General features: G+C 41.1%; 1 protein-coding gene across 10 annotated transcripts in view; it reads left to right on the top strand.

Annotated features, from left to right (window-relative positions):
* Window positions 1-16,306, top strand: part of LNX1 (ligand of numb-protein X 1) — a 146,684-nt gene that overhangs the window by 101,714 nt on the left and 28,664 nt on the right. For all 10 annotated transcript variants that reach the window (XM_085577861.1, XM_085577863.1, XM_085577864.1 and 7 more), the window contains 2 exons: window positions 10,760-11,001; window positions 12,614-12,769. In XM_085577861.1, the coding sequence (XP_085433987.1) occupies window positions 10,760-11,001; window positions 12,614-12,769 (398 nt within the window). The remainder of the gene's footprint in view (window positions 1-10,759; window positions 11,002-12,613; window positions 12,770-16,306) is intronic.

Below are 16,306 nucleotides of genomic sequence, written 5' to 3'. Positions count from 1 at the left end.
CCTAGGTGGGGATAGCAGGAGGGGAAGACAATGCTGAGATATTAAATTCCAGGAGACTAGTTATACCTGTTGAAAATAATCTGGTGATCAAAAGACCGAACAATAAACATGAAAAATATATGAACAATAAACGTGAAGAGCTTATGAATCAACAGATTGAATGCTTATTCTTAATATTAATTATATGTGGACTTACATAATTTGAAAAATGTAGTGTACTGGATTGAGAGTATTGGATTATGAGTATTGGATGAGTGTATTGGATATGAGAAAGAGCATTGCAATGCCTCAAGGATTCCTCTGTATTTTCACTTGTTGTTTTTGTCACAGATAATCTGATTTTAGCAGAAATTTCTGAGCCTTTGTGTATATATGTTGTGATTTTCCTTAGGTTCATTTTTTTTATTAATGTTCTAGATTAGGAATATTTTTAGTGATCTTGCTGCAGCTTCACTATATACTATCTCAATTCCTAATGTAAAAAGGTGCATTATCATTATTTTATTAGTATGAAGCAAATCAGTGGTCAAGATTGCTGGCTGAGTGCTAGCTCTTTGAGTGGTCTTGGATGGACTTGAAAAGCAAATATGAAGCTCAGAGCTGCTCATGGCAGGTCTTATGTTGCTTTCTAAATACTCAGCTGATACATATTACTTGTGATCACTCCCTCATGCATAACTTCTGTAGATAGACAAATGTACAAATATTGCTAAATACCTACATTTTCCATGAAGAAAACTCTCTTTTTAATTTGTGTTTTCTCATTTTCTTTTGGAAGAATGTTCAAGCTTGACTATTCTTGAGGTAATAATAGCTGAATCTTTTAAGTATGTTTTCTAGGTAATGATACAATACTGAAAGGTGATGAAAACTCTTGGTAAAGTTTTCATCAAGTTCCACTTCTACTGAAGTCAAAAAGAGTTTTTAATACTTCAGTACTTTAATACAGCCCTTGGACAGGATTAGTGGGTTTAAATAATGTATTATTTGTTGAATACTATAAGTATTACAAGCCATCAGCAAGGTTTACAGGCTCTCACCAGCTCAAAACTGGTAGTCCCACATGTCTTGTGTGGAGTTGCGTTATTTGAACTAACAGCCGAACTGGGGATCGGTTTGTTTACGGCTGGCTGTGGCAGATTTTCGTAGCGATACTTAATTATATCGCGAATTTGGAGAGCCAAACGGGTGAATATGGAGAGAGAGAGATCCGACTGTCGCAGGACCTCCCCCGCTACCTGTTCCCAAAAAGGGGCTTGGTATAATTTAGCTGGCGAAATGTCAGGGAAAGTCTGCGACAACCACTGAACAAACTTCTTAACTTCAGATTTTTTAACCTTAATTCCCCCCACTAAAAGGATACCCACAACTTGGGAATAAATGCTCTTCTGCGGCACGGACAGCCTTGCACCCATGCTGTTAGATGTTAAATCGTGCCGCAGCGCCTACGATTGGGAAAACACGAACGAAAAACAAAAGACCACACTTCCGGCTTTGCCGCAGTCCTTAAGCTTCCCGCCCAGAAAGGGAAACACCAAAACCAGGAATTTTTTCCCCGAACCCCGGGGAAAAAGAAACCCACCAAAAAGGGATCCTTTCCCTAAACCCTAGGGGAAAGGAACCAACCAAAAAAGGACTGGGAAAGCCCCAGGGGCCCCTATACTCACAAACCAAAGGGGTCCGAGAGGGAAGGGTGGAAAAGAAAAACCAATCGTAGAACTCCTCCGCGAGAGGATCGACTCCGGCGGTGCGTTCCGGAGCTGCCGATCCTGTCCCCGAGAGCGCCACCCACTAGAACGTGGGTCTGCTCTCGCCGGGGTAGCTGACGGCCAGGAGGACGAGTCTTCGGGTTCGCACGACCCTAAAATCCTCAAACGAGGGGTCCAACGCAGCAAAAACGGGGCCCCACATTGGGCGCCAGCTGCCGCGCTCCCGCCCCAAATCCCTTTTCTCTCAGCCCTGGCTAGCTCTTGTGGGGCGAGGGCGGGCGATGGAGGCACCCTCCGCCGCTCCCAGCTGGGGTTTGGAGAGTGCCTTTGTGGGTTCCGGGCAGCGCTAGCAAGCCTCGCAGTGGTAAATGAAGAGCGGATCCTGCTGGGGGCTAAGTCCGAGTTTATTGTAGCCCAATGGGGCCAAATATCCTAGAACGGTGCCAGCCAACAGGAACAAGCACAAGGTGCTTGCACTGGCTTATAAACTGTAAGGGAGGGGTATCCAACGACCAATGGGGATAGGGATAGGGGGTGGCTCCGGGATGGGGGGATATGATGGGGTCCAATGGGGGAAAGATATGGGGGGAGCCCCAGGTCCTCGCCCAATCACCCGGTGCCCTGAGTAGAAGCTTCTGGATGGATGGGAAGGGGCACCGAGTGATAGACAAGGCACCCGGGGGGGGTAAAATGCCTCTTTCAGGGTGATGGATAGATACTGGGAAGGCGGGAAGGGAGGACAAAGCGGGAAAACTGGGGATAAACCAAGTTGCACACGGGGGTACAAAGGAATAAACCAATACATAATATAGGGATAATAAAACATACAAATAACGCAACTGTCTTGTTTTTCACTTTTATTTTGCTCTGAATCTCCTAACCAAGCACTCACAGATCCCTTGCTGTGTCAATACCTGAGCACCTACCAGGAATTAGAGATAGTGTGCTACCTCTGTTTTTCTTGCTTGTGTCAGCTGTTGTGAGTAGATTGCATGAGATATGTAGATCATTATTTGGAAGCTTCAGTCTTTAATTAAGTTCAGTATAAATAAATATTGCTGTTGTTTTGTATCACACAAGATCACTCTGGTACTGTATGTCTGGACAGTATCTTCTCTGTGATGACAAATGTTTGTTTAGTGTAATGTAGGCAAATTAGTTTGTCTGTAATCTAGGAGTAAATAAAGAATAAGAGGCTGACTGCAGTCTTCCACCCTGCTTAACTGCTCAGTTTTGTAGCTCCAGGTCTACTTGTGCTCTACAAGCATTAGAGGCATCTTAAAGGCAGTATTGGAAAAGATAGAGGCTCTAGAAGCAACTCAAGGCTATGCCTTATGTGAGCAGTGGGAACAGTCTGCTGATGTCTTTGTGCATTCTCAGAGCACTTGTGACTTGAACAAGTAGTTATGTTAAGTAAAAACAAGATGTGCTAACCTGTGAAAAAGGTTTAAAAGCCTGGGTGCCAACTTGCCCATCTCAGTTCTCTCTAGCAATTTACAACTCCATTCTCCTGTATGTAAAACAGTTGAAATTTGTTGTGTTGCTTTAAGACTAGAAATTGAAATTATAATCCCACCTTGGAGAAAAATCAGTACAGTTGTGGTTTCAAAATCATCAGTGACAAAATAAGGGCCTGAAAGAAGTGTCAGGAGAGAAAGAGAACATGATCTGAACCAACAGTTTGTACTGAGTCCCAGCAATAACTGGGATCATTGCGCAATAATCCCAGCCATTATTTTTGTCTGCAATTGCAGGCAACTAATGTAATTTCCCAATTTCTTCCAATTCCTGTTCCCATGATAGATGCTAATGGGCCTTTTAAAAGATTCCATAATAGAAGCTCAAGATGGTGGTTGAAATACAACTTTCTGAGTTTTAAAGAGAAGGGAGGGAAAAAATCCTAAACATGACCTCATGTTAGATGATACTTTGATAGCATGCACATGAAACTTAAGCTCTACATTATATTTAAGATTAAAAATGTGTTCCAAGTTCTTTCAACTCTCCTGAAAACTAATAGGAAATATGGAGATAGCCCCTTTTTTCAGTATGAGCAGTCAAATATGAAATAGATATTTGGTATTCATTGAATGCTTGTTCAGTTTGTGTCTTGACACCGAGTCTTTGTCCATTGGTAGTTTTGGGAACTGTGAGGTCTGAACTCTGCACTGCAATTCTGTTCTTCATCAATGTAAAATACTTTTAAGGGCCTCAAACATGATGATGAGCCATGCTTGCTCCTCCTTCTCAGCAGACAAATCCCAGAAATGGGAGTATGTCACTATAGCTGAAGACTAAATTGTAATTATCAAGAATGCTCAATATATTTTTCCTGATATGCTTGGAAAATCTTACCTTTTTAACCTATGAGAACTACAATCCCTTTTTCTACTGGTGGACCCAAATTCATAAAGAGTAGCTGATGTGGAAATATAAGTATACAGATACTCCTGTGCACGTTCCTTATATAATGTACAAATATATTTTGTTTGACAGCACCTTAGTGCAAAAGCATTGTGAAAATGACAGCCCTTCCCTGGGGTCAGATCTTTACAGATAGGACAAAGCACAAATTTAGGCTTTGCTAGTAAGGTAGTTTTCCAGAATTTATTGAGTTGTGATGTCTTCATTAACACAAAACTGTGGAAAAAACCCTTAGGAAGCCATAATGGGAATATGCAGAAATTAAACTGAAACAGATAAATATATGAGAGGTTTTCCTATCTGGTGGGAAAGTATTTAAGCTAAATAACTTTAGCTTAATATAATAAATATTATGAGGACCTTTATAAATATTTAGAGAGTAGTAATGCAGAAATACAGAACCACTAAATCTGTTATGTGCTTTTACTATGGCAAAGGCCTCTGGCTGACAAGAGAGAGCAAATAACATGAGAAAATCTCTCTGACAGCTAGACAGAGAAGCCATTTGCCTCATCTTAGTTTCTATCATAACTATTTCTGTGCTGACACCGAGAAGAGCAGTGTTTTTGGAACTGTAGGAAGAATTGCTGATCCTCAGCCCTCCAGAGGCAGCAGGGATCATGCCACAGGCCCATGCTGCCCTCCCAGCCAGACCTGATGCCCCAGGTTTCAGGAAGCTGTCTCTAAAAGGCATGGTTGTTAAAGAGAAAGAGCAGTAGTAACTGGGACAATTTCCCACTTAAGTGAAAAATATGCTTTTTTTTCTCCAAACAAGATGGCAAATCTCTGACACTGAGGGATCATCAGGGAGAGAATACCCAAGTGCATCAATGCCAGGGTACAGAGTGCACAGAACAGCAGTGGCAAGCACCTGGAAGTATTGCTGGCATTATGGAATTCAAGTGCAGGTGCAGATCAGCCTATTTCTAGTTGCATGCTTAGATATGGGTTTTGCAGCCTGTCTTTCAGCAAGTGTTCACTGGAAACTGTAATCCAGAAGTCTAAGCTTTTCTTTTAATATGGCTCATTCCGTTCTTTATCAATATTGAGTAAGGTTTAATGTAAGCAGGACCTTCTAGCCGTAGCTGATAATTACAGTAGCTTGAGGATTGTTTTTGACATGAGAGAGTTCTTTCTAAAAAGCAGAAAAGACACATGCATAAAAAAAAATTGTGTACTTAAGAAGCTTTTTTCTATGTGCAACATTTGCACAATTATGAGTATTGGATAAGTGCAAGTTAATCCTTGTGGGAACTTAGAATTACTAAGGAAAAATAATTTCTGTGAAGTGCTCTGTTCCAGAATTAATTTCCCTACACAGCAGGAAAAAAAAAAAAAAAAAAAAAAAAAAAAAAAAAAAGGAGAAATTTTGTACACAGGACCAGGATTCACAGAAGCTAATTTTCTGAGCAAGGATGTTACATTACAATGTCATCAGGTTCAAAGAGCAGTAAGGTAGTGATCACCTTCACTGCCAAAGATACTGGTGTCTCTTTCTTCTTAAGTACCAGTATGGTTGAACTGGATGGGAGACCATGTATTTGCTGCATTTTAGCTTATATCTGTAACATGGGATATAATGGGAACTCAAGTGCCTTGCTTCTTTTTTGTATTTGACTCCATTTTCTTGGAGTATTTCCTGGCAAAAGTGAGATCAGAATAGTTGGTGTTAACCCTGAGAATTTATCAAGTCACTTCACTCCCTTGTGATGGAGTTTCAGAAAACTTCAGAGTTTAAGTGAAATCCATGTGGTTGGTGTTTGGGTTATGTTTGGACTACTAACACTGCTAAAGCACACATGGTGTGAATGGTTCCTGTGGGGCAGGAATTCTCAACACCTTCTTGTGAGTCAACCCCTCCAATTAAACCCCATGTCTCCTTTCTTCCCAGGCACAGCAGGAACCTCTCACCAGTGTCTCACAAGCAAGGTTATCAGCAACAGGTTATCCAGGATTCTTCTGGTTGATCGCTTTGGTTTCTCCGTCATCCTTTCCACTGGATTAGTTTATGGGTACTAGAGCATTCAGGGAGTTTGTGTAACAGAACTATAGCACACACTGTTGATACTTTGGACCCAGCTTGTGTCAAGACCAAATAACACAGGGATGAGGCTTCTTGCAGTGAGACTGTAGCTGAAACATACTTATCTACCCTGATCAGGGTTTAGCTATGGAACAGCAATGACAGCCCAATATGCAGTATTTTCTTCTGATGGGCCATCTTAAGTGCTTTGTATTATATACAAATATTATATATTATTCTTAGTTGCATTCCAACACTGTGTCTGCTGCTTCTGCACTAAAGCAAAACATTGCAAAATATGAGGGGTGCTGGAAGTGAGGTTGAGAAAACACTACTGGAGCTGGGCAGGAGTGGGGTCCTGCTCTGTTTATTTGCATTGGGCCTGGGTCACAACCACTGTGACTCTTTAGATTCTCTCTGTTCCACTGTTTCATGCCCAGGCAGAGATTGTGAAGTGACACAGAAGGCAGGGCATTTTTAAGAACATATGCATTATAGATGATAGGATCATAGATTGGTTTGTATTGGAAGAACTGTAGAGATCATTTAGTTCCAGTGCCCCTGCCATGGGCAAACATATATATTTTTTTTTTACCTGTGACATTGTTTTATTTAGATCACTAGAAGAGAGGTGAAAAAATCCATGCAGTTGTCCTTGCTTATGTTTTGGTTTTACATTTTTTCCTTGTGTCATCCTGGATATTTGAAATCCTTGAGGTCAATCTTACTTTCAATTCCTCCTTTGCTGGGCAAGTCAGGGATACTTCAAGGAGAACTGTCTCTTTTCAAACCGCTGTTTTAATTTGAATTTCAAATGATGTGGATATGTTTCTGTTGGCCTTGAGTTTAACTGAAGGCTGTTTTTATGAATGGTAGGACCAAGTTAAGGCTGCCACAGGATTTTGGATATCCTTGCTCCAGCTCTTGGGATGTGCTGCTCCTGAAGCCTGGAGTGCAGGGAGTCCCTCAAGTGTGGAACAGGGTGCAGGGCAAAGATTGCCCTGTGGCTGCCAGTGTTGATACCAGCCAGAATTGCAGCCCTGGGTGAAATTTTAGCAGCCACCACTGCTCTCATACCGCCCAGTGGTTAGCTCATACCAGAATATCAAACAGTAGATATCTGCTTTGTGAAAGTGGCTGTGCAAACAGAATAAACTATTTTCTCAGTTTCCTGTATGCACCTAGTGACGCTACTTTAATGGCACAAACTGTACAACACACATTATTCATGTATGTTTATCTCTCTGGGGTTTGGCCTTCAAATTGTTTCAGTGTCATACGCCTGCACGGATGTACTTACTGTCCGGCACAACTGAGAAGGAACATAAATCTGTAGTTCACCTTGGCCTCCAGACAGTGTTGAGTTCACTTTCTGACTGCCTATGTTAATCAGGTATCCCACTCTTCCAGCTGCAAATCAGACATTGTGATTAATACTCACAATGAGAGAGCTAATTACTGCTGGCATGTAGCTGTTTTATGTTTCTCTCTTTTCTAGGAGCCAAATCCAACCATATGGAAAAATGTAGCTTGAACACTATAAATATGATTCCACTTAGACAGTCATCTCTTCTGTTTTCTGTTATCACAGCAGTGTCAGCACAAGCAAAACAATGAAAGTGAAGAGATACTGTTGCAAATTTTATTACAAGTTTGAGGTCTTGGGACTTTTTTTTTCCTTCTTCAAGGACACTGTGTTAATCTGAAGAAAGAGGTCTTGATTTGTGTTCATTTATGCCTGCCACAATTATTTAAGAAATAGCTGCAGTGATCATACTTGAAGAGCTCTGGTTCTTCTTTAACTATTTCTGGCAGCGCTAGAAAGATATGCTTTGTGCTTTATATCATGACAACTTGTCTTCTCCAATAAGCCACATCTTAAACTGTGTCAGTCCTCTCTACGTTCAAAGTAGCTGTCTTCTGTTCATTGCTATTGGAATGAAGCTGTTGACTGTGTGTCTGCAGTGCAGCCAGCAGCAGCAAGTGAAGATTTCCACAGAAAGGGGAAGCTGTAGCAGTGAACTGCAGATGGGCACCAGGCAGTGCTTGAATCCAAATAGCTAGGAATCTTTGGGCTGAGCCACTTCTGATCTTCATATTGATCTTCATAGAGCTTTCCAAATAAAAAAAAAAAAACAAAAACATCTGCATTTGAGAACCCATTCACAAGGCTGGTGTTCTAGTATCAGCCACTGGAACTTCACTGACATGTGAAAACCACAGGCAAATGAAATAAAATGAGGAGTAGGAATATCTCTTATCATATTCTGAATCTTTGCAAGATTGTTGTAAAGCTGTTGGACTGTCTTTTGAGAACAGCAAACAGCTCTTCCCAAAGCCACTTCCTTGTCTTGAGTTTTTAGACTATTTTTAAACTATTTTGTCAAGCATTCGTAGGCTGGATTAGCAAATGTGACTTTATTGCAAGAGGGAGATGTCAAGGATGGGTTCCCAAAACACTGTCATGAAGATGTTTAGGTGAGTATCAAGAGAGAAAGGCCTTTGTGCTTCTGCTTCCCATGAAATCTAAAGGAGAACATCCTGCCATGTGTTAGGGTTCTAGGGGAGTGAGAAAATCTGGAAAAATATCTGCTGTAATGTAGGCAGGAGAGCTCTTCCTTTCTTTACATGACTACTGTTGCAGTCTTGCCTAGGAATGGGTGCCTGGAAAAGCTGTTCATTGATCTTTTGAAATAGTTGACTAATCTTCTCTTCCATTAGAGTATTTTCTTCTGCCTCATTTTGCTCGTGTAAAGTTTCGGAAATAGCTTCCATTACAGCCATTCCTATCCAAACCTTAAAGCATATACATAACCCTGACACAGTTGCATCAATATGACAGAGTTTGGTTTGGGTAGTTTTTCCCTCTTTAAAATAAAAGTTGTCAGAAGCAGCACGAAGTAAATGATGGTAAACCATAATCTAATGCCAAAAAAAGGTTCTGATTCAATTGTCTCATCTAAATCAGTACCATGATAGAAATTAAACTGCTACTCTGAAGCTGATACAGAGAGCTCTATGACATCTCCTCATATCATCTTTCTCTCCCAAGAACTGCTTCCATAATAATTTCTCTTCCAAGTCTTCTGTTCAGTGTACTACTTCTTTTCATAACACTTAACCCACTAGTGTTGTGTACTGTATGTTTTATGCATTGCCTTTTGTGCATGCCATATATTACTAAGAGCTTTCTATCCCTAAGGGTTTCTGCATCTATTTCTGTGAGTTTGTCCTACAGGGCACTTTCATGAAAGTCATCAGTTAGCCTTTGCTGTGAAGAAATGGATAATAGTAATTGAAAGTAGGCCAAGCCCATTAGATTATGATTAAAAGGCAGATTTTAATTTTTTTTTTTAATGCACTGAATGTGTTTTTAGTCGGTGGGCACTGGGCAGAAGTGGTGCTGGTGAAGTCATAGGTGCTGTGTCCTTGGTCACTCTGTCTTTTCAGTTATTTTATAGCTTTAATTGAATACTGACTCATGAAGACTACTACAGTGACCTTTAATTTTATTCTAGTGACTTTCTTTCATTAGTCTTAAAAAAGAAATGCCATGCATGGTCCTGCCTTTGCTGTTTAGAATGAATCTAGAGCAGATAGTTGGAAGTGTAACTAAGTGTACGTCAAAGCAGGCTTGTAACTTGCCCCTTATAATGCTGTATCTTCAGCTCTTTTGGGAACATGTATTTCTCCACTAGAAACAAAGGATTTTCCCCCAGAAGTAGTTTAGGACCTGCCTTGAGGTCCCCAAGCTGGTGAAGTCCCAGGCTGGCCCAAGGACAATGTCATGAGGACCTGGTCCCAGCCCCTTGGTGGGAGCTCTGCACTTCCTCCTTGACTCTGGAGAGGTTGCAGGGTCAGTGGGACCCCCTACCCCAACTTGCACCTCTTCCTCTGTCAAGGCAATGACCTGCCTATTTTAGTGTCTCAGCTGAGCTGGAATAGCAGAGTTGACAACTTCATCTCTGTGGCTGAATTCGAAAACAATTCATCAGATGCAGTTCAAGTAGTTAATGGTCTGTACAGACACCGTGTGGGGCCTGGATTCCTGCAGTGTCCAGGTGTTCAGCTCCCACCTGCAGCCCTCCCGTTATTGTTTGCTCTGGTCTCTGCAGACACAGTGCTGTGCTCCACATGTGAGCACGCTGGTGACCAGGAGGGTTTTTCAGGAGGCAGGACTGGGTAAGCTGCCTTTTATTTCACTAGCAGACCCAGAGAAACTGTCAGGCCTCACCCTGCTCTCTTTCATCAATCAGAGGCAAGTAGGAAATTACAGATTGTGGCCTCTGGCTTAATTAGCTACCTGCTATTCTTGTCCTCTTGCATCCACAGTAACTATTTATACACATAAGACTACATACAATGCTGAGGTTTTCTGTTTTTCCTTGACCAGCAGTACTCTTCCCATGTAAGGTGGTAACTCACCTTCTTTGAAGCACACACTGGCATTTTTCCCTCTTGTTAATCATCCATATTTCACTGGTCACCATGATCATCACACGCTGTACTCCAAGTGATTCTCTGGAACCAGAGAATTTCCATAAGTATGCAGCATTTAAACACAACTTGCTATCATGTCTCTCTTTCCCTCTCTTCTCCTTAGATGTAAAGGAGCATCCCACTATGGCCTTACCAAGGAACGGAAGAGGCGTTCCCAGGACTGCTCTCCAGACCATGGCTCCAGCTTAGCAGTAGCTGCCCTGGGCCCTGAGCTCTCAGCAGCTGCAGCCATTGCCTTAATGACAGACGAGCCAGGGCTGGTGAACCCAGCCTTCAGCCCCACCTCAGAGGACAGCCAGCTGGGCAGCAGCCCCGGAGACCCGCACCGCAGCAACCGGAACAGAAGTAAGAGCCAAAAATGGTGGCTTCAGAGCCTGCTAGCCCCTTGCAACATTCATTTTTCTGTTAAATATTAGCCACTGGAGGATTAAAAAAAATTATAAAAAAGAAAAAGGGGTGGGGGAAGTGAAAGCTTTCATTTTTCATGGTTTATCAAATTGTGCACTCCGTGACACAATAGATTTGAGGTTTAAAAAAAATGGCTTGGCCAGGGGCAGCATCAAGCTGAAAATGGACTAGCTGTACACATGTAAACTGCAAATCTTTAGAAAGATTATTTAGGTAGGTCAGCTCAGTTGGAAGATTAAATGTTATGTGTGATGGGCGGGGGAGATGGTGTAGCTGGGTAATGTGTCGCCACTAAATCTTGGTGGCTCGAGTAATGCCCACAGACATAGGCACCTACCCAAAACCCTGTTGGGAACTGTATTTCACATTTGCCAAGTATTTTCAGGAAAAAAAAGCCCTTAATAATTGCCTTAGGAACTTAGAGACATCAGCCAGCTTCTTTGGAAGGTGCAGTTTGGAGGAGCTGGTCTTGCTGAAATAACATTCAAAGACAAGCTGCATCAGGAAACTTTGCCTTGATCTTTCACCTTGTGATACTTCACCTGTGTCTGATGAGTGTCATGTTTGAAAAACATGGCCTGGCCATAGCCAAAGTCAGAAGTGTTAATGCTGAGTTCAAAGCATGTATTTAAGGATTTTGAAGCTAAAATGGAAAGCTCACCTTGTGTGCTGCCAGTTGTGTATTGGGAAAATGTATGAAGGGATGAAGAAACACTAGGAAATGAGAAGCATTATCCTTTTGTTGTGCCAGGGTTTGGAGAGGTGAGGAAAGGAAGGGTGCAAGAAGAGAGCACTATAATCTCAATAAATTCTGTCAGTTTTATTGAGTGTAGAGGCCACAGTCTGGTTTGAGGGAATGTTGTATTATTAGATTACAATATTTGGCTAGCATGCAGAGCTGGAACAGACAGAACATCAACAGCCATGAAGATATCTTTAGCAGGATGGAAAAGAGTTACATGTTTTGAAAGTATTATAACTTTTCTTTTGTGTTGCAGTACCCGAGTCAGAATATATGAGGTTTTGGTCCCTCCTACCTGATAATATTTGAATTTTTTGACATGAAAGAGTTGGCAATCATTGGTAGCTTTAAAAGCATTGCAAGGTTTTGAGGCAATAGTAGTAGTGGGGATTTTTTCAAGAAGAGTTTTTAACAACTTCCAGCTTTTTTCCTTCAACATGTATAGCTTGAGAAGGGCAGTGCTTCTTCCTTTTATATGTATTTTTCACAGAATTGCTGCTGATTCTGTCTTGAAGGACGATTATTCTTTCAAAAGCTACCACACTCACAGAAGATTTCTCCATGTGGTTGGCAAAACAGACAGGAAGGTGGCAATTTGAGGGTGTGGGATTGAGGTAGGGTGATTGCACCCAGACTCAGGTGGGTGCAGCCTTGAAGTATCAGCAGGACTCAGGGGCAAAGCTGAAGTACAAGCATCCCTGATGTTGATGTTACATCCCCATCATATGCTGAGGGCTGCAGAAATGCTGTGGTTCTAGGCCAAAACTGCTGAACTGTACTGATTTGTTTTTTTTCCTGCTGTTGCAGCTCGACACTTTGAACGTTCCACTATAAGAAGCAGATCTTTTAAAAAAATAAACAAGGCATTCAGTGTTCTTCGAAGGACAAAAAGTGGAAGTGCCGTTTCCAACCAGACTGATCGGGAAAGGGAGACTGTTGGAAACTCTGCTGCTGGAGAGGAAGGTAATGTTTTGTTCATCTTGTGCTATCACTCAAAATGGGGTAAGGAGCCCTATTCAGGCAGGAGATGGATATCCATGACTGACGGGCCTTTCATGTGGTGGGCGGTGCGTGATTAAAAAAAACAAACTAGAAAACTTTCCTTATTTTCTTCATTCAAAAGATGTTACTGACTGGCAGGCAAGAATATTGCTGGGGTGTGTGGGACCTCATGTAGGGCTGTTCTGGTAACAGCCTGTATGCTATAGCCAGCCCAGGATCTAACCCACGGGATGTGGAATCTGGGCATCTGGGATCTATTCCTGGAGCTATCATTGATGTGCTCTGTAATTTTGTACAAGTCTCTTCATCAGCATGTGCCTGTGTCTCTAAAACAAATGGATCACAATAATCATAATTTAGATGAACTTAATGAGTTTTGGCTAATGTTTATGAAGCACTGGAAATTCCCAGTGGGAGGATGGTATGGAAGTGTGAAGTACTGTAATTATTCCGCATTTCTGTGGGCTCCTTTATTACCTCAGCAGGCAGGTGATGAGGTAAGAATGCTCTGCTCTTAAACTGCAGGGAGAGGCAGGTTTGTCTGATGTATGTCAGGGATGAGGGGTCTGGCAGGTAGTAACACTTAACATTTGGCATTCTCAAAGCAATAAGCAAATGTTACTAATCAGTTTGGACCATAATTATGAAACCAACAATGACATTCATGCATCCAGAGGAAGTGATGATAGAGTGGAAATCAATGTCTTAATCAAGGTCTTCACTCAGCTTGATGCCTCAGCACCTCCCAGTTCAAATGTTCAGGATGCAGGCTTTAGGAATACAAAGTATTCAACTTCCTTTTGCTCTGTATTCAGGTTCTCATTGAAACACACACAAAATAAGCACAAAAGGCTGCCAAATGCTACTTTCAGGTGTCATTGTGATGCCATTATGAATAGTGGCGAATTAGAGAGCCATGTTCAATATTCTTCTGCTTTATTTGTTCATTCTTTCAGGAGAGTTTCAGTGTTACTGTGTTCTTGGTACTTACTCTCCTACTTCACATACTTGCTGATAGAGCCGAAATAAAACCTGGTAATTCAAAATTGTGAACCTTCTCCATAAAAGGGATGGAAATATACTCCTTGACCTGGAAACATCATGAATAATTTTACTATATTTTGAAATATTTTAAATAATTGTTATTATTAAAAATCATGTTTTTTTCCCCCCCAAGTAAAATTTTACAAGTAAGTTGTTTATATCTCTGAGCAGGCAGATAGATTTCTTGTTCCATAGCAACTCTTCAACCCACTGTGAGCAAATCCTTGCCTTTTTTTAGAATTAGTGAAATTCTCTATGCCTCAAGTTCATATTTTTCAAAAGACATCCCTTCAGGAAGAGATACAGACCATTTTCTACCTAGCCATAAAACTGACATTAGTAAATTTCCACTGAAATCTTGGCTTTATGTCCAGGGTGTGCAAATAACCTGGATGTCAACAGCACCTATCCAGTAGCCCAGTGCAGTCCAGATGTTAGCAGAACTTAGCAGAAAAGTGAGGATGTAATTGGCCTTTACATTCCCAGCAAATGAAAAGCATTGTTGTCTCTGTAAGGGATGTAAAATGGCAATCACTCCAGGGCCCCACTGACAGTGTCAGGATTGTCATTCTCTCCTTGGCTCTGCTTGTGGTTTCATTCCTCTGCACCCAGCACGCCTGTAAACTTCCAAATGTATTCTGCTGCACTGGAAAAACCAGGTAGACATATAATTACTTAATAAGCAGTTACTCTAAAGTACGAGATCACAGAAGCTGAGTACCTAAATTACTTTATTAATTACATTTGCAAAGAATGCATCTGGAACTAGATTTTTAAAAAATGCAAGCAACTAACTTTACAAATATATTCAAATTTATTTAAGCAATACAAATACAACGAACAAAGATTGCAATTTAGTCCTTTGCAACAAGTGCTTTGTGTAATGGCATCTCAAAGGCTTTTTCTGTTTCCTTTTCTTGGAGAAGGAAATGAATGTACTTCTTTCTGTAGCCGTTATCATCATCCTGCCAGCTGGGGGCTGTTTTTCTTCTCCAGTTCTGTATGTTTTCTTGTTTTATTTATTTTTTTTAAACCTCAGCTGCTCTGAGCACTCTGCAGTTAGACTTCTGATTAGAATTGTTGGTCAGTCTTCAGGGATAGTTGCTGTATGTTCTGCCCTGTGCTCACTAAAAGTCTTGCATATTGAAGAAAAGAGAACCCTGCATATCTCACCATTGCCATGCCACTGTCCTGGGAATGGAGGTGCTCCTGTGGGGCTGAATGAGGTGGTTCCTCACTTCAGAGATCCCCACACCCAGTGGGAAAGGTGCTGCTGCCTTGCCCACAGTTTCACAGGTTTGTGTCTGGGACCATCTGAGAACAGAACTCTCACAACTCCTTGCCCCAGGAGATCAAGCAACACTTCTCTGACTCACTGGTGAGCATTTTCCTCACCTGGTTTAGTCAGTGCATGAGCAGAATAAAGCTGAGACTGTACCAGCCTCACAGAGTGATACAAGCCCCTTCTTGCTGATAACCTCTTCTTGATAAAGGAGAGATAAGATCATCTGGCAAAGCTCAGTGTGTAATTCATCTGACTCCAGTTTTCAGAATATCCCATCTTAATTCATATGTCTCTGTTTAATCTATTTTGCCTCTATTTTGGTCAAAGGAGCTCTGAGAATGAACTCAATAGCAAGTACCCGTGTATTAGCCTTCAGCAACCTTTCATTAAGAGTGTGTAGGTGCCTTTAATCTGAAGTTGCTATTTTTGTTGAGAGAGTGCTCAGTTGCAATATGACTGTAAGGATACAAGACAAAATAATGGTTTCTGATGAGGGAGAGAAAAAACATTCAAATTCTGTTAACTTGAAGCTGAATCTAGTACTGGTTTTGGAAAATTCTTTGACACCCAGGGACATTGTAAAACATGATGTATAATATCAAATGTGTTTCTGTTATAATTACAGCAGAGTTACAGTCTAATGCTATCTTACACTTGGAGCTGGTAGCCATCCTGAACTGCAGAGGTTACTTCATGATTTATGTTTATATCCTGTGGTTTGATTTGTTATAGGTGCTCATTTTGGATTTAAATTATTCAGGCTTTCTTTGTTTCTCTGTTTTTGCGGCATTTTCAGTAGAGAGTTGTTAAATGTCCAAACCAAAGAAAATGTTAGAGGTGAATGAAAAGTACAAACACCAATGAGAAAATATTTGGGGGGAAGGAGCTGTTAAGATTTTTTCATTTTTAATATTTAGTTATTTGTAAAAGAAATATTAGTTATTTTCAAAGAAATATTTCTCTGTAGGCAACACCCAAGCTTGTGATATTTATCTGAGAGCAATTTCATTAACAGCATTCACAGCTACAAATAACTTTCCAGGTCTGAAGTAGAAGTTTAGAAAGTTTAAAAGAAAGAATTTCATTCTGAGATGTGAGGGAAGGTGACAGGGACATGCTTAAGGCACTGATGCATTTAAGATGTAATATCTTCTGACTAGATCTACTAG

The sequence above is a fragment of the Lonchura striata genome, chromosome 4 (genome assembly GCF_050655825.1).
Source record: "Lonchura striata isolate lonStrDom1 chromosome 4, ASM5065582v1, whole genome shotgun sequence".
In the NCBI taxonomy this organism is placed as follows: Eukaryota; Metazoa; Chordata; class Aves; order Passeriformes; family Estrildidae; genus Lonchura; species Lonchura striata.
Note: the sequence above shows the minus strand (reverse complement) of the source record. Positions and strands in the feature narration are given on the sequence as shown.